Here is a 24,221-nt window from a genome sequence, read left to right on the forward strand (position 1 = left end):
CAACAGCTGGTCGTGATAAGACACTTCCCATATGCATAAGCTTATGCAGCATCTCGTTCCGCTTTATCAGGGAACAGGGTTACAGTCAAGTAACCCCAAGTTTTTTCTTTATTTTGCAAAAAGCACAACATTTTGTTTTTATTAAGAGTGTACACAAATAAAAGTGTATTGTGTGTTGTTTGTTTGGGTGAGCAGCACGCACAGTCGGCACTCGAGCATTGTGAGGTGCTGCCTTTGTGTGTGCTGCGATCTCGCCGGGCGGTCTTCGAGGAGGGCGTCCCGGTTCGTGCTCCCCGCGGCTCGGGCCCCGCTGTTGCTGAGGCACAGCGGCCGCTCTTGACGTGAGGTTTGCAGATGGATCTGATGGTCGGGCTTGAGACCGGCCCCGCCCTATCTCAGCCTTCTCCCGTCAGATCCGCGGCCGCTTCTCTGGGTTCGGGAGCCCGCGCTGCGGTTTCTCCTGCCCGGGGGGGGGGGGGGGGGGGGGGCTCTGTGCTGCAGCCATCTCTCTCCCGAATCTGCATCGGCCATTAAGGCTCAGTCTTTACCCACTAAGCCTCTCAGAGCTACATCTGCTTTAGTGGGTAAATCATACTCGGCAGCGAATCAGGCCGCTGCATGCCTGCACACTATGGCTACAGTGCAGGCATACCAGGCTGACCTGCTGAGGGACCTGGGGGAAAGTCATGAGAATGGGGCTGATATGGTGAATGAGCTCTGGTCCTCGGCAGATTTAGCCCTCCCTGCCACCAAGGAGATGGCCAGATGTATTGGCCGTTCTATGGCAGCCCTGGTGGCCACGGAGAGGCATCTTTGGCTAAATTTGACTGAGATAAAGGAGAAGGACAAAAGCTTCCTGATTGATGCGCCATTGTCTCCTGAGGGCCTGTTCGGTGACGCTGTTAACACGGTTACCGACAGGTTCCAGGAGGCAAAGAAGCAATCTGTGGCGCTCAAGCAGTTCCTTCCCCGGAAACCCCAGGCCTCGTCTGGTGCTGTGAGAGAGCAGCAGGCGCTGAGTGCAAGCTCCTCCCATCGAGCGCAGCAAAAGCAGAGTATCGCCACCCGCACACCCCAACAAAAAGGGTGGGGCGGTGGGCAGCACTCTCAGGCGCAGCCTTCCAAGGGTAAGACTGATCTGAGAACAGTCATTATCTCGAGGAAGGCTACATCGGTTCATAAGAATTGGGTACGCCATTCAGTTCAGATGTCGTCCTCCCAGTATTAACGGGGTTCTGTCCATGGTGGTGGGCCCCAAGCAGGCTCTGGTTATGTCTCAAGAAGTACAGACTCTGCTGCAGAAGGGGTCTATAGAAAGGGTTCCCCCACCCGACAGGGAGTCAGGCTTTTACAGCCGGTACTTCATAGTGCCAAAGAAGGATGGAGGGCTGCGCCCTATCTTAGATCTTCGTGTCCTGAACCGTGCTGTAGCAAAACTCAAGTTCAGGATGCTCATACTCAAACAGATTGTGTCTCAGATCAGGTCAGAGGACTGGTTTGTTACTCAAAGATGCATATTTCCATGTCTCCATCCTTCCTTAGCACAGGAAGTACCTGAAGTTCGCTTTCAGGGGAGAAGTGTACCAATATCGGGTGCTTCCCTTCGGTCTAGCTCTTTCACCCCGCACGTTCACGAAGTGTGTGGACGCTACGCTAGTCCCCTTGCGGATGCAGGGGATTTGCATTCTCAACTATATCGACGACTGGCTGATCCTAGCACAGTCAGCTCGTCTCGCGGCTCAACATCGAGATGTTGTTCTCGCGCACATGAGGAAGTTAGGGCTGAGGTTCAACTCCAAGAAGAGCGTTCTTTCTCCATTCAGAGAATAATGTACCTAGGCATGAAGTGGGATTCAGTCTCTATGCAGGCCAGCTTATCAGAGCCTCGCATATGGTCGATCCTCTCAGCCGTGAAAGGAGTGAAGTTAGACCAGTTATTCACTGTGAAGCAGTATCAGAGACTGTTAGGTCTGATGGCAGCAGCGCCCAACGTGATTCCTTGTGGCTTGCTTTACAGGAGACCTTGGTCATGTGGAAGGATCCTTGGTTCCTGGCCCAAGGCCCGTTACTGGGGGCACCGTGTCAGTGGGTATCTCTGACCACGGATGCCTCCCTTACGGGTTGGGGGGCGACCATGAGTGGTCGCTCGGCCCAGGGCTTGTGGCAGGAATGTCATCATTTGTGGCACATAAATTGCCTGGAAATGCTGGCAGTGTTTTAGGCTCTGAAGCACTTCCTGCCATATCTCAGGGGCCATCATGTGCTTGTACGCACAGACAGCACATCGGTGTTCTTCTATATAAACCATCAGGGGGGTCTGAGGTCTCGTCATTTGTACAAGTTGGCTCGCCTTATCCTCCTGTGGGCCCAGGGGAAACTGCTCTCAGTCAGGGCAATGTACATCCCAGGGCACCTGAATGTGGAAGCGGACATCCTGTCAAGGCAGGGGCTGAGGCCCGGGGAGTGGAGACTCCACACCGATGTGGTGGAGCTCCTTTGAGAGAAATTCGACAGGGCTCAAGTGGACCTGTTTGCTACTCACGAAAATACACATTGTTGTCTGTGGTTCTCCCTGTCACCTCCAGCTCCTCTCGAACTGGACGCGATGGTATAGGAGTGTACACCCCTGTACGCTTTTCCCCTGATTGCTCTGCTTTGTGGCACCCTCGTGCTTGGAATTTGCTCCCGGTATGGCCAAGGTCTTCCTAGGCCGGGTTTTATTCCTAAAGTTCCCACTAATCCTGTGAGACCTATTGTACTTCAGGCTTTTTGTCCTCCACCTTTTGTGACGTCAGACCAGGAACGGCTTAATCTGCTTTGCCCTGTTCGTGCACTAGATGCCTATGTCCACAGAGCTGCCCTGTGGAGGAGATCTGAAAAGTTGTTTGTTTGTTATGGGCCACCCTCGAGAGGGGGTCCGGCTTTAAAGCAGAGGATGAGCAAGTGGGTGGTCGAGGCCATCTCATTTGCTTATGTGGCGGCCGGGCAGCCTTCTCCTTTGGCTGTCCGGGCCCACTCGACTAGGAGTATGGCGGCCTCTCAGGCACTCTTGGCAGGGGCTTCCCTACAGGATGTTTGTGATGCGGCAGGATGGTCCTCACCGCTCCCTTTCGTCAGATTCTATTAACTTGACATTAACGCTACTCCAGGGGCTTGGGTGCTTGCCTCCTAACAATGTCACAGGCGGGCATCTAGCTCCTATGGGTACGTGGGTATTCTCGTTCCAAAAGCGGTGATGCAGTGTGAGTTCCCTTGAAGGGGAACGTCTCGGTTACGTCTGTAACCGTAGTTCCCTGAATAGAGAACGAGACGCTGCGTCACCCTGCCATACTCCCTGCATGCCCGCAAGCGTCTTGCTTTATCCTTATTCCAGAAGCTGGGGGCGTGTGTTTGCTGGGATGCTTTATACTTTCCGGTCTATGACGTCACCCGCCTATGACGTTCCATCTCTCTATTGGACTGATGACATACGTGCTTTATGACACAATCATAAAGGCATTCCCAAAGCGGTGACGCAGCGTCTCGTTCCCTTTTCAGGGAACTAAGGTTACAGACGTAACCGAGACGTTTGGTATCATTTTAAAGGGATAGTTCAACATTTTAATTCTGTCATCTTTTAATCACCCTCAAGTTGTTCCAAACTTTAATTTATTTTATCTGCTAAACATAAAGGAATATATTTGGAAAAATTTTTGTAACCAAGCAGATCTCGGCACCATTGACTACCATAGTGTTTTTTTCTATGGTAGTGAATGGCTGCCGAGATCTGCTTGGTTACAAACATTCTTCCAAATATCTTCCTTTGTCTTAGCAGAACAAAGAAATTTATACAGGTTTGGAACAACTTGAGCATGACTAAATGATGACAGAATTTAAATTTTTGGGAGAACTATTCCTTTAAACTTTTAAACTTCCAACTTTGTGAATATTCATAGTGAATTATCGATGGAGTTTGTTTTGGAACCTTCAGAAAACATTATCTTGATTTTTCTCAAAATTGACTTTGCTGACTCTACCGACTTCAATCTGGTGTAGCACAGTAATTTTTTTTTGTCAGATTCCAACAAATCATACATCATTTGTAGGGTTGGGTATCGTTTTGGTTTTTTTCGATTCCGGTGCCAAACCGATACTTTTAAAACGGTACCGGTGCCTAAACGGTGCCTGAACCGATACTTTTTTTTTTTAAAAGGCCACAAAAGGGGTGGATGACATTAAAGACTTTTTATTTATTTATTTTTTATTTAAATTGAACCATTTATTAAAAGTTTAATGTATACTTAAATGTATGAATATAAATAAATACAAAACACAATTTACTTATTTACAAATTATTATTGACTTATTTACAAATTCACAGTAAAACCTAAGCCACCTAACCCAACTACATCAAGCCTAATATAGCTCTAAATAACAGTTACAGTAATAACAGCAGTAGTCTGTATTCTTGGTATGCTACAAACCAGCCTCGAGCTTCAGCTTTATTTTGAAATATGATCATATTCTCTGGCTAAATATTTTAGAACGCATCGTCTTAATGTTTCCATGGCGACGCGTCATGTTTCTCACATGACACACAGCAGCCGCAATAGCGCTGACAGCTCAGCAGTATCGGGTTTATTTAGTTTTTTCTTTTTATTCAAAATATTCACAAACTTCTTAACTGTGTCACAAACTATCTGATGTTCAAATGTGTGAGTGAATGTGTGTTAGTTGATCTATAAAGCGCAATGGGCGGCGCCATGTTAGTTTGCGCCTCAGAATCGGATCTGTCGGATTTACAACACTTGAGTTCATTCTCGTCTCACGAAACATATGAAAGTAAGTGCCCAGTGAACTGGAAGAAGAATAGAGTAAACTATATAGTTACTATATAGTGCATGTATCTGATGTGAATAAAACACGTAACGTTAGTCAAATTATAACCGTCTGAAAGGATTGTCATATCCGCTTTCATAGACATCAGTGTGTGTTTTTGCAAGTAGCCTACTTATGAGCATTTAAATGTCTGAAACCTGAAATAAACATTATGTAGTTGAAAACACTGAATAGTTGTCTTGAGTTGTGATGTGACCAGCGCTGAGCGTCTGTCTCTGGCTCGGTGCCAGCCAAAGCGTGAAAGCACGTTTGAATTTTGGCACCGAAATGAGGAACCGAAATCTGTGTTCTGATTCGGTCCGGTACACACCGATTATATAAGTACCGGTGCGTTTCGGTACCCAACCCTAATCATTTGGAAGGTATTTTTAGAAAATGAGCTCATTGTGACTCATTTTGCCAGCACGGGGTCACATTTGTTAAGCTAGCTCAACACAAATTTATTTGTTAAAACTATCATTGAAGTTTTTTAGTTCTTACTAATGGCATGGAAAAGTTTTCCTTAATTTAATTAAGTTAATTGAACTAACTATTATCTGAGTGTGGGCATGACACACAGAAAAAACTAAAAAAAAAATTCACATGATGACGCAGCCTCAAGTACCTTATTGCTTTTAGAAATCAATTATACAATAATAATAAAAATAAATCACTAAAACAATATTTTAGTAAGCAAATTCATTGAGCATCATGCAGATCTGAATGACCCAATTTCTATATGCAGAAGAACACTTTATTTTTAAAGTTCCTTGAAGTTCTGGAGAAAATGAATACTCACCTGATCTTCCATCTCTCTGAATGTCCACGTGGTGCCAGGCTCCGTCATTGACTTTACTCTGCGTGGCTTTGACTTTAATCGTTCCTGATCCCATGTCCAGCAGAAGATAAAGATTTCCATCTAGAAGTTCCACAGCGAAGAAGTCCACTTTGTTGCTCCTCTGGCTACGAGAATCCTTCTTATCCTGGGGCTTACCTTGTGTAAAGAGGATTAGTCCATTGGGCTCTGAGGTGCGAAAGTCAAAGGAAATAGACCCCACACGCTTGGTGTTCCACTTGGGCAGGCCGAGGAAGGATTCTGGCGTCTCAAAGGAGATGGGGTCTAAGGTCGGGACATTCTCACATTTAAACACTACATCCCCTTGTAGCTTCATCTTGGGGTCTGCGATGCGGGCCAGACGAGAGAGTTCCAGCCGTATGTCGTTGTTCTTGTAGACCACCTAAAATAAAATAAAAACATTATTGACAAATGCAATTGGATCTTGGACAACCTGAAAACCATAGGCAACTCCTAAAATGTTCCTTTTTTCATGTGATTACATTGAACTAAACACTCAAATCATATTATATATATTAAGTAACACAACATATGAATGTCTTATCTACATATGAAATATCAAATAAAGAAGTATTTATTTTAAAGAAATATACACATTTGTCAAGCAAAATATTTAACAGGTTGTAGTATTGAGACATTTTCTGGATGTCAAATCTTTAAGAAATATGTTCATCGTTAATATGATGAACTACAACTATTGTTACTCTGATATGACAAATGCATGAACTCAAGTGGTGATTACTAAATTCATTAATAATCAATTTGACACCAGTTGGCTAGAGGTCATTGGGAAAAAAGTTAGTTTACTAGAGAAAATGGCGTAGCATTTATTTATTTATTCTGCAGACTTTTTATTTGCATTTTATGCATTTTATGCATTTTATGCATGTTGCAAGTAAGACCTAAATGTCTAAATATTGTCAATTGTGGAGCCACTGATATTTTATATAATGCAAATAATTATTCAAACTTATAAAAAAAATTAAAACGAATAAATAAATATTAATTAAATTAAATTGTATTTAAAAATGCTGTTCAAACAACATAATTTGTAATATTGTAAATTTGTATAAAAATGCTTAAAAAAACATATAATTTTGATATCTATTCGTTTTATATACATATATATATATGTATATAAAACGAATAGATAGAATATCTTCGAAATCCTATTTTTAAATGACAGTATACGTCCTGGACCTATTGGTAAAAATAAAATCTATTGAAAAACAAAATCCCTTGATACACTAGAATACATTAAAAGACATTGTGCTGTCATATTGTGCCTATTTACCAAGGCAAAGACTCATATATAGAGTCAGCTATGCATTATAGCCAAATACAGCACAATACAAACCCAGAAGAACTGTAAATTGAAATTCACTCAAGCGGAAAATTAAAAGGGTTTTCCCTTCTTTTCCTCCTTAAAGAAAGAGCTCTTACTGCTATATAGGACACTATGTGCACAGCAAACAGCAGTTCTGTTAGAGAACACAGCTGTCAGCAAACAGATTTTGAAGCTCCAGGATTACAGATAATCCAGGAAGATTTGACAGTAAATCAACACAGGTGCCCTGTGTTTAGAGAGAGAGAGAGAGGGAGAGAGAGAGAGAGAGAGAGAGAGAGAGAGAGAGAGAGAGAGAGAGAGAGAGAGAGAGAGAGAGAGAGAGAGAGAGAGAGAGATGAACTCTGGGAGGATATCTTTACTTCAGAGACACTAACGTTATCTCATTTATTTTTTCTACCTCTTATCTGGCACCAGCCAACTCTTATTATCCTATGTTTCCTAATGATCGGTGTTGCAGAGGTGTGCCAATAGAACAGGAGTTCCCTTTCGAAAGGGGAACACTTTGGGGAACGCCTCCAGTGTGACAGGTGTCTGAATCACTATCGAATCACGTCAATCCTATTGACTGGCTACAGCCTCTGACGTCATTGACGTGTGACCAGGAAGTATATAAGGGCGCCATGCAAAACATGACACCATCCTTTTCGTCTTCAGGGACTGTTTGTCTGAGTCGACTAAATTACATCACATAACAATCCAAAATGAAGTGCACAGAGAAGACGCGCAATTTCCGGAAATGTGTGGAGGCCTGTCCCAGGTTTCTGACACCTGAGGACACCCATACTCCTGTGTGTACTGCCTGGGGGAAGAGCACGCGCGTGAGGTTCTCTAGGGAGCCTCTTATGTGAACTTTGAGCGCTTTCCGATCCGAACGCTCCGCTCTCGCCTGGCCTTCTTCTCGAGGGAAGAGGGCCCAGCATCTGGGGACGGTCCCACTCACGCTGAGGCAGAGTGGCGACTACTGTCCTGGGGTTCCCAGATGGACCTGGCTCATCGTCTGGAGAGAGGTGTAGTTCTCTCGGATGATCAGCCAGGTCGCAAGAGGCAACTGCCGGGGGGGAACTTCGCTGATGTCGAGGGATCGGCCGAGTCTGGGTATGTTTGCGAACTATCTCGCATCCGGGAGGCCATTGACACTGAGAGCTGGGCTTACACGTCACCGGGTCAGGCTGTGGCGGGACTGCACACCATGGCGGTGTTGCAGGCCTACCAGGCTGATTTGCTGAAGGATCTGCGCCCAGGCAGGCGGGAGGCCCTGGCCCGTCACGGTCTGAGGACCGGCATCAGGACCAGCGAGCCAGTGTCACCTCTCGTGCACCCCCTCCGTGGCGAAGCAGGGCGCAGAACTCCCGCACCAGGAAGAGGAAGGACGCCGGGGAGGTGACCCGGAACCAGTGCCGGAGACCGCGCTGGGATAAGTCTCTGCCACCGAGGGCGCACTAGACTTTAACAACTTGTCCTTCCCTCAGTTCCTTTTTCTCCGTGGGCGCGTCTTACACCAGGCCGGACTGGGCCTGTGATGAGCAGAAAAATAAATGTGTCAGACTCTGACGGCCTGCTGGGCTTGGTCGGTCAGAGCGCCCCCCTCAGGCCCGTGGTAGTGGTGCACCTAATCATACATGTTGTGAATAAAGCTTGTGGGTGGATATCATTACGCGCCACAAGCGAGTGGGTAAGTCTCCCCTAAAAAGGGGAAATATTAATATATTTTGTATAAGACGTATGCTCCCTGTAGAGAGCTTCGGGGATTGCTGGATCGTTTGGTATGTTCTGTTAGGGCCCTGTAGTCCCCCTGTAAGGTGGCTAGAATGATCATAGACACACCAATCCCATGGGCTCAATAGTGAGCTAGCATTGCTAGTAGAGAGCCAGCAAAAAAAAAAAAACCTGTTCTGCTCATTTTGAGCGCAGTTTATAGACCTCCTCTTAAATGTGTGAGTAGTTCTGGGAAGGCACCGCTCATTCCTGCGGGTATGTAGTGCATTGATAGGCGTGTGTTGTTCTCCTAGTTTAAGCTGGTGACTGGTAGCCACCTCAGGGTAAAGCGGTTAGCATCCCCTCTCAGTGTAAAACTTCAGAGAATGTAGGTTCAGACTAATGCTTGAACTTCAGTTAGATCTATGTCCAGCTCCACGTAAAGGGAACGGCTTGGACTTTCTGCCCGAGTGCCTTCTCTCATGTGAGGCTTTCGCTCTCCCGAGCCTCGGGTATAGATCTATGCTTGCAGGCCGGCCTTCTAAAAAGCCATGGATTAGCCGCTTTAGCTGGCCTAGGCTTTCTAGGGATGACGAAGGCGTGTCACTAGAGCGCTGTTGCCCCGGGCCCTTCACTATGTGAATATAGGTTTGTTCGCATCCCTTTGGTAACCTCCTCTCATTTGAGAGTCGTCCGGACAAGGCCCCCCCCCCCTTTCTGCGTTCTGGGGTTTATTAGTAATGCAGGTTGGTGCTGAGCAGACTTGATAGCAACTTAGCCAGTGGTCTTGGGGCGGAGTCAGGCCATCTTTCGTGCAAATACGAATAGACTGTAGGTATTGCTGAACCCCGCCCCCCAGAGCTAGTTTTTAGGCCGCCAATTTTTGGCAGGCTCTCGCCCTGTTTATAGGTCATGGCCAGGTGGCAGTACTCCCCTGATAAGACAGGGTATATTTGAGTAGCCCACTCTTATGTCTGTATCATTCTGCTTCACCCATGACTCAGGTTGAGCAGCACTTCGCAACCTTTGTTGTATGATGGTTTGGTAGTACGCTCCCTTTGAAGCCAGAGCATTGCCATGGCTGATGCCCTCGCACGGAAATGGTAGGCCGCTGAATGAAAGCGGGGCCTCCATGGAGGTGGGTGGCGTATGTGGTACTCCCCCCGCTTAGAGGGTCCAGGGCGGTTTTTGCAGAGTACACTGCTGTGGGCAATGTAATTAGGTTCCAGAGCTTTTAGGCGCTGCCGGTCAGACTTCTCTGTCACACAGTAGGCCTCAGTAGTTCTCTGGGATGGACCAGCCCCAGGGTGGGGCGTACTGTGAGCAGCCAGCTTGGACAGTCTGGGCAGTAGACTCCAGGACAGGTAGTAGGCCTCAGCAGGCCTCCTTGCAAGTGAGTCCCGATGTTTGGGGGGATTAGCAAAATAACAGCTACAACCTAGATAGATAGTCAGCCTTGAGAGGCCTCCTGTAGATGGCCCCATGTGTATTTTGAAGTGAACATACTCCCCAACGAAGTCGGCTTCAGTAGCAGAAAAATCTCTGGGGACAACTCCCCAGGTAGTAACTGGATGTCCACCTTTGTCAGCCAGCAGAGAAGCTACTGTCAGTCCAGGGTCATAGCAGCCAGTTTTTCAAACCTGCCATCAGGAAGCTGCCCCTGCAGGCCTGTTTTCAGGTAGTAGGCCCCACCAGGCCTCCCTGAAGGCAGGCTCCCTCCCTGTCTGCCAGTCACTGTGACAGTTAGCATGGTTAGTAGGCCCCTCCAGGCCTCCCTATAAGCTCGCTATCGGGTAGTAGGTCTCATCAGGCCTCCCCTGGATGTGAGTTCCTGGACCCCAGCCACCTTAACAGCAAGCATAAATTGCTAGCAGGAAGCAGTCCTCAATAAAACCTGGCCTCCCTAGAGGTGAGCCCCTGGACCAGGATGCTCTGGCAGCAGGCACGTGGGGCTATCAGGTAGTAGGCCTCACCAGGCCTCCCTGAAGGTTTGCCATTGGGTAGCAGGCCTCACCAGGCCTCCCCTGAGGGCACGTTCCTGGGCTTCAGTCACTTGACAGTTAGCACGAGCCGCTAGCACAGGGGTCGGGAACCTATGGCTCGCGAGCCATATATGGCTCTTTTCCGGATTATATATGGCTCTCCAGTTTTCAAATGTTGACTGAAAAATACACCCTCGATGATGATAATTATTTTTAAACTATTAGCATACTTGATTAATGTAGAATTTAACATTATGAATATGTAAAATTAAATTAAATATTAGGGATGCCACAATTCTCAATATAATATTGTACCGTTCGACGGCCTTCATGGTTCAATACGCGCCTGTGAATTGCGGTTTTTCGGTTTTGCATTTAATTAATTATTTTTCTACAAATTCTATCATTTGCCTCCATCCCAATACTGAACAACGCGTCATACATTCACATCACACATTAGTGGTAGAGTTATACTCACGGAACACTATAGTTATTCACAATCACGAAAGTTCATTATTTTCATGCGTTTTAAAGCCTTGCCGGCGTGTGCGCGGTTTTAACATGCGCTTTTCCGAACGCGCGCACTAAACGCTTGTCAAACACGTGATTACTGGACTAAGTCGTCTTACTGCGCTAATACTGTCAAATACACACCATGTTTACATAAACACAGTCGGTTATGTCTAAAGTGAAAGTAAAATCGGCGCGTGTCTGTATATTAGATGCACGCAGACTGAAAACAGGTCTTTAAAGCAAATTGACAGCAGCGCAGCCTAGTGAACACGCGGTCCTTAAAGGGACAGTTCACCTCTAAAATTATGTCATTATTTACTCACTCTAATATTGTTCCAAACCTGTATTCATTTCTCATTTTTGAGTGAACTGTCCATTTAATGTTAATACAACAACAAAATACAAAGAGAAAATCACTCACTGCTCTTGACTGAAAAACTTTAATACAGTAGCTTTAATAAGAATCAATGTATATTTTATAGTGAAGTCTATGTAGTGTTTTATTTTTACATTTATTCATTCAATTTCATACTTAAATGCTGCTGTACATCTCTGAGCTGCCAGTGTAAATCTTTACATATATATATTTTATATTATACAATACACTAGGAATGTGTACAAGGTTTTTTTTTAAAGTAAAGTTTTAAGTTTAAGTAAGGTTTTTCAATTATTTTAAGTAAAATAAATTGAATTGCAATTAAAAAATAGTCTTTTTTCTCCTTAACCTCTTGCTGTTCCTGTCGCTTAAGAATAGAATAGCAAAAAACTGATGTGACAAGCCATCAGAACCGAACCGAAAACCGTGGTTAAAAACCGAGGTATGTATTGAACCGTGGACTAACTGTATTGTTGCATCCCTATTAAATATGTTCAAAAATATTTAGGTAAGACACTTACAGCTTAATGATTGACAGCGGTGTTTGGCCTGTATAGCCTACCTTTCAGAGAGCTGAATTTTAATTGGTTAGGCCTGCATCATGTCTAGATCAAGTTAAGTAGCTATCTAAATTAAAAATCATCAACGAGAGCAAGATGGCAAAAAGAAAAAAAAGACGACGATTACCGTTCATTCCGACCCCAACTTCAAAGCACTCAGCAAAATGATGCAGCAACAAAAATCTCATTAATGCAAGTATAAGGTACAATACTTCTTGTTAATCGCGTGTTTATGCTGCCCGTTTCTCTTTTTTTGTGTTAGAAATCAGCACTGTCAGTGAACAAAATATAGTGCTTTGTATATATTGTGTAATCGTTAGTTTGCATTTTTGCCACCTACTGGTGTTCTATACAACTACCAGAACTACTAACATTGCAAGTGGTATGTTAATGCTGTTGTTATTACATTAAAATGCATAAAAATGTGCAAATATTTCTAATAAACAGGTGTAAATTTTGCTGTGGCTCTTTTGAAAAATTTCTCTAAAGTTTTTTTTTTTTTTGGCTCTTCTTGGTAAAAAGGTTCCCGACCCCTGCGCTAGCAGGTAGTAGGCCTCACCAGGCCTCCCTGAAGGCTTGCTATCAGGTAGTAGGCCTCACTAGGCCTCCCTAGGGGCGAGTTCCCGAGTCAGGATGCTCAGGTAGCTAGCATAGCTTGCTACCGAAGTGCCCCACGGAAGCGACACCAGGTCAGGCCTCCCTGGTGGCATTTGATGAGTGTTTCCCAAATAGTGTCTGGCTGGGGCGCCCTCGGGTCCACTAGCCACATTCCCTTAAAGGAACCCCTTCTGTTGAAGTGGTTGGTTCCAGGCCTTTGAGCAGCCCGGGTAGGACTTCTCTAGTGTATGAAGGTTCCTACTCAGGCTTATAGCTTGGGCTATGAACGTAGGGAATGCTGTCACTGACAGCCTTGTGTGATCAGAGGGGAAGTGGTTCAGGCATTTCCGTTGAATTTGCTTGTCCTGACAGTTGTCACTGCCAGTGGGCATGCACTCCCCTCGGCATGGCGGCGTGGGTATATCGTTCCCTGAAGCGTCAGCTGATGCAGCGTCTCGTTCCCTTTCGAAAGGGAACGTCTCAGGTTACATATGTAACCTCTGTTCCCTGAGAACAGGGAACGAGACGCTGCGTCTTGTTGACATGCCTCGGGGCCTGCCTGCCAAACAGTCCCTTCATACGCAAAAGATGGTGTCATGTTTTGCACGGCGCCCTTATATACTTCCTGGTCGCACGTCGATGACGTCAGAGGCTGTCGCCGGTCAATCTCCGTCCGAAAAACGGTATACGCATGCGCAAAATGCGCTTGAAAAAAAACGTTTGTGTGAAGATTTCAAACGCGGAGACGCGGGAGCGGCAGCACGAGCGAAGCCGAACCAGCAGGTGCTGAAGACCGAGACACATTCCCGAGAGAATAGAGATATTCATCTCACAAAGACGTTGGTGAGTATTGAGCACTGAAATTATTCTCCAGAGTTTTGCTTTATGACCGGGTATGAAGTTTAAAAGACATTTTGTAGAATCACGAGTTCATGCATTCATTGTTTTCATGAGTGTGTTCTCGTTTACCACATAATTATCTAATGGTAGCCTGTAGACAATAGTTTTATTTTCCTCATGTCTTATATGTCTAAAACAATAGGTAATAAGGAAATTAAGTCATTTGTGTGATATGTGCGGCATGCGACTGTTGAACACGGTGCGTTTGGCGTCGGCCTCTTTCTGGGCTTAAGTTATTGCCTTTTAATATCAAACACGTCAAGCTCGTGATTTTCTTATGTCCATTCATTCGTCTCATCCTCATTATATAATGAAGAAACTTCTGTTCTGTCTCTTGCCAGATGTGATGCAGGGGAGCTTTGTCATTAATGTTAGTTTTTATTTTTATTTGCAGGTTTTTAGCTTGCCGTGCCGTGTTTTCTTCACCACAACAAAGACATCCTGTTATGCAGAAGACTTCTTGAATGTATTCAGAGTTTTTCCTTATTGAAAATAAGGTATTTTCACCCAAATATCCTGTGTTGGAATTTACTTGTTAATAAAGTAATGTGATAAAATGTCAACCCTGTTGTCTGTTTCTGTATTTTGCTTAATATATTTATGTTTTTAGTCATTTTTGTCTTTTGGGACAGTGAGAAATAAACAATTGTTACTACAATTTAAAATGTTTAATTGGACCAACCACACAGTTTCGCTGTAAAAAATTTCTCCAATTCAAAAATTTATAGTGACTGATCACATCTAAATTTTTCAATTTGGCCAACTAAAAAATTTAGATGTGATCGGTCACTAGAACATTTTTAATTGGAGAGGTCTGACATTTTTTACAGTGTTGGTAAATTACATTTTTCCATTAGCTCAACATATTTCTAATTGAGCCCATGTTGACAGGCTGTTGCCACAATGGATAAAATTCAATTCACAGAAATTCAATTTGGCTAATTGAAAATTTTAAATGTGACCAGTCACTAGAACATTTTGAGTTGGGAAGATTAGAATTTTTTTCCATTGGCTCAACATATTATTTCCAATTGAGCCCATGTTAACAGGCTGTTGCCACAATGGATAAAATTCAATTCACAGAAATTCAATTTGGCTAATTGAAAATTTTAGATGTGACCAGTCACTAGAAAATTTTGAGTTGGGAAGATTATACATTTTTTCCATTGGCTCAACATATTATTTCCAATTGAGCCCATGTTAACAGGCTCTTGCCACAATTGATAAAATTCCATTTACCTAATTTCACTTGGGCCAATTGAAAACTTTAGATGTAAACAGTCACTAGAAAATTTTGAGTTGGGAAGATTATAAATTTTTTACAGTGTATGTAACCTGAGACGGTTTCCGGAAGTGAACAATTCTATTGATTTTCTCAATAGAGAGTTTTTAGCATTAATAAACATGCAGTATAAACATAAAAATAGACCTACAATGGGCTCTGAGATTAGGGCAAACTAAAGGTCATTGGCCAAGCACTTTTATATGTCTAGCCTAAACTTCCTGTTTCAATAGGAAAAAAAGAAGAAAGAAGAAGAAAGAAGAAAAGAAGAAAAGAAGAAGAAGAAAACTGCACACGCCAAGGCATTGCACTGGGTCTTCAATAACACTAGGGTTACTTTCAGAAATGAAATGGCAATTTGGTATGCATGTTCTTAATAAAACCCATCTTTATAGGCCAGACTAACATCCCAACACCACAATCCCAATTTCAAACCTCTACAGTTATGCTACAATGTAGTGGAAATAAATTCTGTTCTTTCTCCAGTCCCTGGTGAAGCAAAAACGCAAACCCTCTTCAAAGCAGAAACCCAGAAAACGTTTCCTCAGTGCTTCTGTTACTTTCCTCCAATCAACTTTTCCTGCACAGGAATGTAGTTATGCCTCGGGTTATGATTCCAATGGCCATTACCTCTAGCCGATCGATAGCAGTATAATGGAAAATAATGTGTAGAGAGATGGTGTGGGAAGGGTAGTCCACAGACTCAGATACATTATCTAAAGCTACACCCTCGCTTTATCACCTTATCTTGGGGCCATCCTCTGTCCCCAGAGTGCCATTTATAATCAAAGCTGTCCTTTAACGACTCTATAGGCTCTCTGTCTTGACTCTCTCTCTCTCTGTGAGCAGGGGACTGCAGAGTATCGATCAGGCTCTGGAAGTGGGGAATGGACCCTAATCTATCTGGGCTCAGTGTCTTAGCGTGTTATAGGGCATCTGGCTGCTGCATTAGGCCTGGTATTAATGAGAAGTGCATTAGAAACATGTAGACATGTAGGGAGAAGCAGCCACTGACACAGATGGAGGGGAGGTGGAGAGACAGGTCAATAGAGAAAATCTATATTTAAGGGGAGAAAAAAAGAGTTGTTATAACATAACTGTAAATATATTTTAGAATACAATAAACAAAACAACATAATGAATTGTTTTTGTTAACTAGTCCTATCCTTTTAATCAGTGCATCACAGATTTCAGGGATTTTAGTGATCAAAACTATCTTCATGACTCTTCATCGATTCATAACGGTAAGCTTATAATAATTATTCATACATTAAGCTGTCAGATTGGATATTGTGGGAAGTGTCACATTTTTATGTTATTTGCCTTTGTGTGGTTATGTCACATCTGTAAACAAAGAAAAAAAGGTCTAGCTATTACAGAGCATGCATGGAGCGTCGGAGGCATGTTAATATTTCTGACAGCTTGTAGCCATAACTAATGAACAACATTAACATAATGGATCATTCAAAAAGGAAACCATCTGAAGAATCATCTGCTCTTACAACAAAGAAACCTTGTTCAGAGAAGAGCTTACAGGTAGAAGGGAAGAGCTTACAGCGTCAGGCAGAGCCCTAAAACAATTTCAAAGATGGTGTCAACTCAGAGACTTAAACTATTTAAAACCAACCTAGAGATGGCCTTTCTTGTTCAATAAGTAAAATATCAAGCAATCATTATGTCAAATGCCAGCATTGCCTAACTTTTGTAACATTCTTTATTTTAAACCAAAACAACAGCTGAAGACAAAAAATACAATGGAAGTCAATGGAAACCTGGTCTGGTTGCCAGCATTCTTCAAAATATCTCCTTTTGTGTTTTGCATACAGGTTTGGAAAGTCATACAGGTGTAATGATAAGGGCAATGGCATCGAGCCATCTGGCCGGATGGACCAAAGCTTGAACTCCTCACAGCATCTCGTGACTTTTCTAATCAGATCATACATAAACAAAAGGGCCTTTGTGTTGATGTGACTATCTACACTAATTAGATCCAAGGCGTCGTCGTGTCTCCGCAAGAGATTGGAGCATTGAATTTTATAGCCCCAAGACATTCACGTGCCTTTACACCCACACACACACACACCCTTTTGTGCGAATGGGTGCACATACTTAGACAAGACACAGGACTGTTTGTGTGACTCACACTCACATCTGCCTTATATGAACCATGTTGACCAAAACAGCCTCCATAACGTTTAAATATATATATATATTGTGTTGATTTAATGTCTTTATACGATGTATTAAAATAGCTAGGATGTTTACTGTATGTAAATCAAACTTTGTACGCCAGTAACTGTGGAAATCCTGTAGCTCTGCACTCTCAAATCGCAGAATGATAGTGTGTGGTATCTTCCCAACCGCAGAAACCCGACTGTACCAAATCTCGTTCACAAGTTACAACAAGATGCATTATTACAAAAGTACCAGCTTTCTAAGAATAGAGGGGTAAAATGATCACCCCTTTTGATTAGCCAAGAGGGGGTGTCCAGGAACAGAGGGAAAACTTGCGCCTTCTGTCTCCCGGACATGATTGGATCCCTCCAACTGTTTGGAGGGATCCAATCACGTCCGGGAGACAGAAGGCGCGAGTATATACCCTGTATACCCTAGCCATAGAACCCCTGTTACAAAAATTGAGGGATAATATCTGTGGGTTGAATTTACATGCTTGTAATGCCAATATTTCAGTATCTGCCTATGCTGACGATGTTGTGGTGTTAGTCAAAGGGCAAAATGATGTTAATGTTTTAATGAAAATTTTAAATGATTTTAAAGTTGTATCTTCTGCGAAAGTGAACTGGAGTAAGAGCGAAGCCATTTTAATTGGACATTGGGTAAAAAGTATACCAAACCTTCCTGATGGTTTAAAATGGGGGACAGAAGGTTTTAAATATTTAGGAGTGTTTTTAGGAGATTAAATATACAGCCAGAAAAATTGGGAAGGGATTGAGGAAAAAATTAAAAATAAACTTGATAAATGGAGATGGTTAACGCCAAAGCTATCATTTAAAGGGAAGACTCTAATTGTGAATAATTGTGTGGAATCTTGTCTCTGGCATAGGCTGGCGGTCTTAGACCCCCCAGTTAAAATTGTGTGGAATCTTGTCTCTGGCATAGGCTGGCGGTCTTAGACCCCCCAGTTAAAGTGGTGGATAAATTCAAGAGATTTTAGTAAAAAAAATTTGGTACAAATTACATTGGGTCCCTCAAAGTGTTTTGTTTTTACCTAAAGAAGAGGGTGGTCATGGACTGATACATTTGAAGAGCAGGATTGCTGCTTTTCGATTACAATTTGTACAACGTTTTTTATATGGTTCTGCAGCGAAAGGATGGTGGGCTGTTGCATGCTCTATTTTTAATGAAGTTGAAAGACTGAGATTGGATAAAGCTTTGTTTTTCATGGATCCCAGCAAATTAAGACTGAATGGACTACCTATTTTTTTACCGCAACCTTTTCAAGGTTTTGAGTCTCTTTGATTTTCAGAGAGATGAATTGTCGTCATCTCTGTATTGGCTCTTGGAGGAGCCTCTAATCAACGGAGCATGTTTTGATCTAACGATTGACTGTTCTTCTTTTCATGGACTTGGGGAGACTTTGCGGAAGTCACACATGATAACATTTGGACATCTTATTCAAAAAGCTGGAGTAGATTTTGACAAATCGGAAGAAGTGGTCTCCTGATTGAGAATAAAATCGCTACGAACTGTTGAACAAATCCTTAAGAAATGGAAATCCATGATGAACACTGAAGAAATGTTGTTACTGTTGGACAATCCTGGATATGTCAGTGGTGACTATGTACTGGACGATTTTCCCAGCCTTATTATTACACCAAAGCTGGATGGAAATGGGGGCCCTTTTCTCAATGATGGAAAGTCATTGAGTTTGGTTTTATGTACAGCAACTGGTAAAGATTTTTATAAAAAATGTGTAAAAGCTTTTAATAAAAAAGTTTTAGGTAACAAGGTTGATACACCATGGCGTAAGATTTTGGGTATTGTGGATGAGGTAAAACCTGAATGGAGATCGTTATACAAGCCACCGTTGTCTAAAAAGGCAGGGGATTTGCAATGGAAGTTGATTCATTGTGCAATTGCGGTTAATGCTTTTATCTCTGTTCTTAATCCTGATGTAACTGAAAAATGTCCTTTTTGTCTGCAAAGGGAGACCATTTTTCATGCTTTCATAAACTGTGAAATACTGCGACCCTTATTTATTCTTCTGGAAAATGTTTTTCTTTCTTTTAATTAATGTTTTTCTATGTCAGTTTTTATTTTTGGTTTTAAGTTCGCCAGAAGCAGAAAGTACACCTGTCAACTTTTAAATTTTGTCTTAGGTCAGGCAAAACTGTCTACTTATTTAAGTAGAAAAAACAGAGTTGAAAGAACATTGGGGGATGATGTGGTGTTTTTGTTTTTTAATCTGGTTAAGTCACGTGTTATACAAATAAGAAAAGTTGGAGTCTGAATCATTCAAGAATGAGGCAGTCGTTTATAAATAGGTAATTTAATCTTTGATACAAACGATTCATTCAAAGCGCAGAATCATTCAGTAACATTGATTTCTCCTCGAGAGGCTGTGCGAGCGTCAACAGCGCAACATTGTTACCTCAGTTTATTATAAGTAGGCTACATTATCCACTATCGATCGTCACTTACGCTAAATTAATGCAGAATCATTCTTGCATTTTGTTGATTCCCTAGTTTTTTGTTATTGATGTTTTAATCTGTCTAGAAAAATTCTCTTTCATTTGCCCCTTCAAAAATCCACTTGTCCTACGCGGCTGTGTTAATGGCTGATTTAGTCACGTTCAGGAACGGTTAAACATAACTAAAGTAATCTAATTATTACTGGTAAAGTTACCGCGTACCGGACATTTTCTCACCAGTTCCCAACTCCCAACATGCACACGCACACGACGCACACACATCTGTGCAACTGTCATTGTACTGTAGCCTACGTCAGCGTTGCATTATCATCTCATCCCATCTCACCAACAGTTTAATACTCGCACATCCAAACGTAGTCAGAGAAAGGCCTCATCTTCTTTCCGATCGCATGAACGTAGTCGCATCCTCTCAAACTGCTCAATGAATCACTCAATTCTCATAAGCAACCTGGTAGCAAGGTAGATTGCAAGGTAGATTGACAGTGTTACCCGTCAATTGCAAAATTCACCCGCATTTGGCGCATTGTCAGGTGTTAATTTCAGGCCCTGCCACTGGGCAGCGCGCAGATGCAGTTAAATTGTAGCGAAGCGCATCAGTAATACACTTAATCAATTTAAGTGTAATGCAATAGTTATAAAAAATGTTTTAGACAGCATGGTGAGTTTTAGACAAGGGATGAAGTTGAAATATGATAGATAGGGAAGGATATTTTTGTTGTTGTTGTTGTTGTTGTTTGTTTTTTTGTAGAGGTCTCGCAATATGGCTTAAAGGTGCCCTAGAATGAAACTGTAATTTATGAAGAGATTTTGAAGGAAGCCCATAAAACAAGGCATTACAGTAGTCAATTTGTGATGTTACAAGAGCATGGACAAGAGTAGCAGTACTCTTGAGTGAAAGAACAGGACGCAACCGATTAATATTCCTAATATGATGGAATGCAGAACGAGTAACACTGTTAATATGTGCTTCAAAAGAGTACCGTCAAGGATGACACCCAAACTTTTTACCTGATTAGACAGAGGAACAGAGCAGTTATTTATTGTAACGGATGAAATGTTTGACTTAGCTATTAAATGTTTTGATCCAATGAGTAAAATCTCTGTTTTACTTTTATTCAGCTTGAGAAAATTACCTGAAAACCAAATTTTTTATTAATCTAAACATTCAAAAAGAGCAGATGGGGGAAACTTTAACCCTCAAGGGACCTTCATATTACAGCCCTTAATTGGACCTTCATGGACACATTTGGGCACGGGGGTCTGAGGTGTGATCCCAAATATTTTTTTAAATAAATGTTATATCAATGTCTTCAATAATATAAAAACTATCAATTTATTTATTTTATTTTAATATATTGTAATTTATTTACCACTAAAAGTACCATTTTTTATGTAAAATATATCTATTTTATATATTTAATTTATGTATATTTAAAATTAATTTAACTTCAGTAAAAAAAAATTATTCCAGTATGTTCAGACAGCCAAAACCTAAAAATGTGATGACTTTGGTGACCTATGTTGGTATAAAATTTAAATAAAGATAAAATATCAATAGCCACTAGATAGCAATATTACCCAATGGCTGCATAGCTGCATAAAGGCTGAACTCTATAAACCATTGTTTTAACGAATTTAACCTCTTAAGTTTTTCATTTTATCACAAGTTAAAATTGTAAATTAAAAAAAGCATCTGTGTTGTTTTAGACTATACAAAAATGCCAAAACATGCTGAGACAAATCTGACCATGCAATAAGGAAAAGACGAAATAGGAGATCATGTAACATTTTTATTTTTAACAAAATCATTAAATTTAATTAACTCAAAAAGGTTAATGGTACCAAACAGGTAAGAATAACAATAAACATAATAACTAAAAAAATAAATAAAAAAAGTAAGTATTAACTTTATGGTAAGTATAAACAAAGTAAACCTGACAAAAACACTATTTATATTTATTATGCTTACATGCACTTGTGGCAGCAGGTAATTGTGATTGAGTGTTCTTTGCATTTTTTACAGACAAGGCTGTTTTTTTTCCTGTTGCTAACACAGACATGGCACCGTTTCCACTGCATGAAAACACTGAAATCCGGCACTATCCGGGCATGGTATACTCCTGTGTAATTTGATGTTTACCGGATGTATGTGGGAAAAAGCGGATCAGAGTAACACGGAACAGTATATTTCCAGAAAAACCCGGAAACCTTACGTATGCGGACGTATACAGGAATCCGTGAAATTTCACGGACATATACAGCTGAAACACTGCTGGGTGTGCTAGGACTGAAGACTGTTAGGTGTGAAGAAGACCTTTCATATGTTAATGACTGACACTTGTGCTGGCTGTTCTCAGAAGGAGGGGGGGCAGAGGAGGAATTCAGGATTGAGAATTATCTCTGGTCTACTGTAGGCTACAGCAAACAAGCTTTTTACACAGAAAAAATAATTCTTAAGGCCCTGAAACACTAAACTGAACTAGCAATGACTAAAGCCGACTGTGGGGTTGGTTCACGTTGCCTGGGTCTGGGCCAAACCATCAGAATGGTGTGTCAGGGCCTTAAAACCACTGCATGAAAAGAGTCTCTAAATCAAATATTTTTTATAAAAACAGTACAAAATAAAAACCCTGTCTGAACATATACGTTCACAAAAAAATCTGAATATGTAATGAAATAAACAAAGAAATGTAATGGAATTAACAAAGGATAATTAACCAAACATTTTAGACTATCCCCAAACAATTTTTGCAAAGTTTTACAAATTGTAGGCAATAATAGAATTAAATAAAAAGGAGATGAAATGTGGAAAATGAAAAAGTTTGTTTTAAAAACACCAAAAACTGATATGCTCAAAATAAAAATATGGAATAAAAAAGAGCAGGGATTCACTTGCTCAAGAAACACAGAAACACAAGCAGATCTTTCAGCTCTGCAACTATTAACAAAAAGTGTCACTCCAAGATTCTTAACTTTAACACGCTGCAAAAGAGGGGCGTTTTGAGGTTTGAAATCCACCACTCACAATAGATGTAGGTGCAACCAATAAGGTTACCAATAAAAATAAGGCAACCAATAAAAATAATCCTAATTTTACAGAAAAAAACGTCAGTTTTTTACAGTATTTTCTTGTAATTTTGAATTATGTTTAAAACAATGTAAAATTACAAACAATATCTAAATAAACAACTTGACTGTTATTTTAAGGATTATATCATTAATGACAAATTACAGTAATTCTCATTTTTTTATACAGGAACATCACTGTATTATTTTTCTGTTTTCATAAATAACAAATTCATGCAAAATTACAAACAATATCTGTAAATTAACAACTGTAATACAATATTTAGCTCATTATATTAAAGGTTTATGTTTATGTCCATACTAACAATTTAACATTATTCTTTGTCATTTTAAAGTAAATCTTATTAGTTTTATATTTACACTGTAAGAATAAAAACCTAAAAAAAAACGCAGCTACAGCTGCAAAACAAAAACCGTAAAATAAGTCAAATATCTTAAGTCAAATAAAGTTAAAAAACTTCACAGAAATTTACATTAAACGTTTTAGAGAAAACACTATTAGTTTACAGATTTTTCCTTATTTAAATTAAGATATTTTACTTTAATTTTCTGTTTTACAGTGAAGGTGTATTTTTACATTCAAACTGGTTTTACATTCAATTCTGGATACAAATATAACAAAATATATAGCAAACTAAATATCAAACAATAATTGTTTTTAAAGAGTACAAATCTGCACTGCAAATCTGCACAGGTTGAAACTTCCAGGCCTCTGCCCACACCACAAAACAACATTTGACCAATTCATTAAATATAACAGCAAATAAAAATAAATATACACATTTTCTAACTGTTGTTTTAAACAAGTTTTTTTCTATATTTGCAAGGCTACTTGCTGTCTTTCCGTGTTCTTTTGAGCGTGATTGGTCAATCTGAACGTCATCCAGAAATCTGGCCAATGACAGTGCGCGCCTTCAGTTTGAATTATACACCCGTTGCCGTTGGAGTTGCTCGTTGCTCGTGGCTCGCGGGGACGCGACGCGATCGCGCGGCTTCTAATCTTCAACAGGACGGCTTCTTCTGTCCATTAATGGCATTGCATGGATCATTTTAAACCTGTTAAAATCTTATTTTGGACGAATTTTGATTGTGGGATGTCGACTGAGAACGAAAAAACATGAATACGAACAGACTAAGTTTCCAATGGCGGACAGCAGACGGCAGAAGGTAACGTAAACCCCTTTATATTTTTTCTACTGCTTATCAAGATATATAACGTTAGTGCATTAAAGTCATATGCTAATTGTGATTAACTTACATATTCTGTTTCTGTGTTTTGTTGTGTTGTAATATTGTTAAGATAGGGCTGGGTGTTATGGCGATCTGATGATACTGACTATTGTTAGTGATTTTGCTGTAAACGTTAACATTACCGTTTTATATTGCGGAATGGGAATATAGCGTATATAACGCAGCACTGACTGTACTAAAACTTTTTGACATTTTGACAAGGAAACATGCATGAATGTAGAATAATGAACGGGACATGCATGTG

At 41.3% G+C, this 24,221-nt stretch overlaps 1 protein-coding gene across 1 annotated transcript in view; it reads right to left on the minus strand.

Moving 5' to 3' along the window:
- nrxn3b (neurexin 3b) overlaps positions 1-24,221 on the minus strand; it is a gene marked incomplete at its 5' end in the record, with an annotated part of 580,383 nt that overhangs the window by 546,730 nt on the left and 9,432 nt on the right. The window contains one exon of the mRNA XM_079831676.1: positions 5,657-6,095. Coding sequence (XP_079687802.1) covers positions 5,657-6,095 — 439 coding nt within the window. The remainder of the gene's footprint in view (positions 1-5,656; positions 6,096-24,221) is intronic.

The sequence above is a fragment of the Gobio gobio genome (assembly GCF_949357685.1).
Source record: "Gobio gobio genome assembly, chromosome: 12".
Taxonomy (NCBI): Eukaryota; Metazoa; Chordata; class Actinopteri; order Cypriniformes; family Gobionidae; genus Gobio; species Gobio gobio.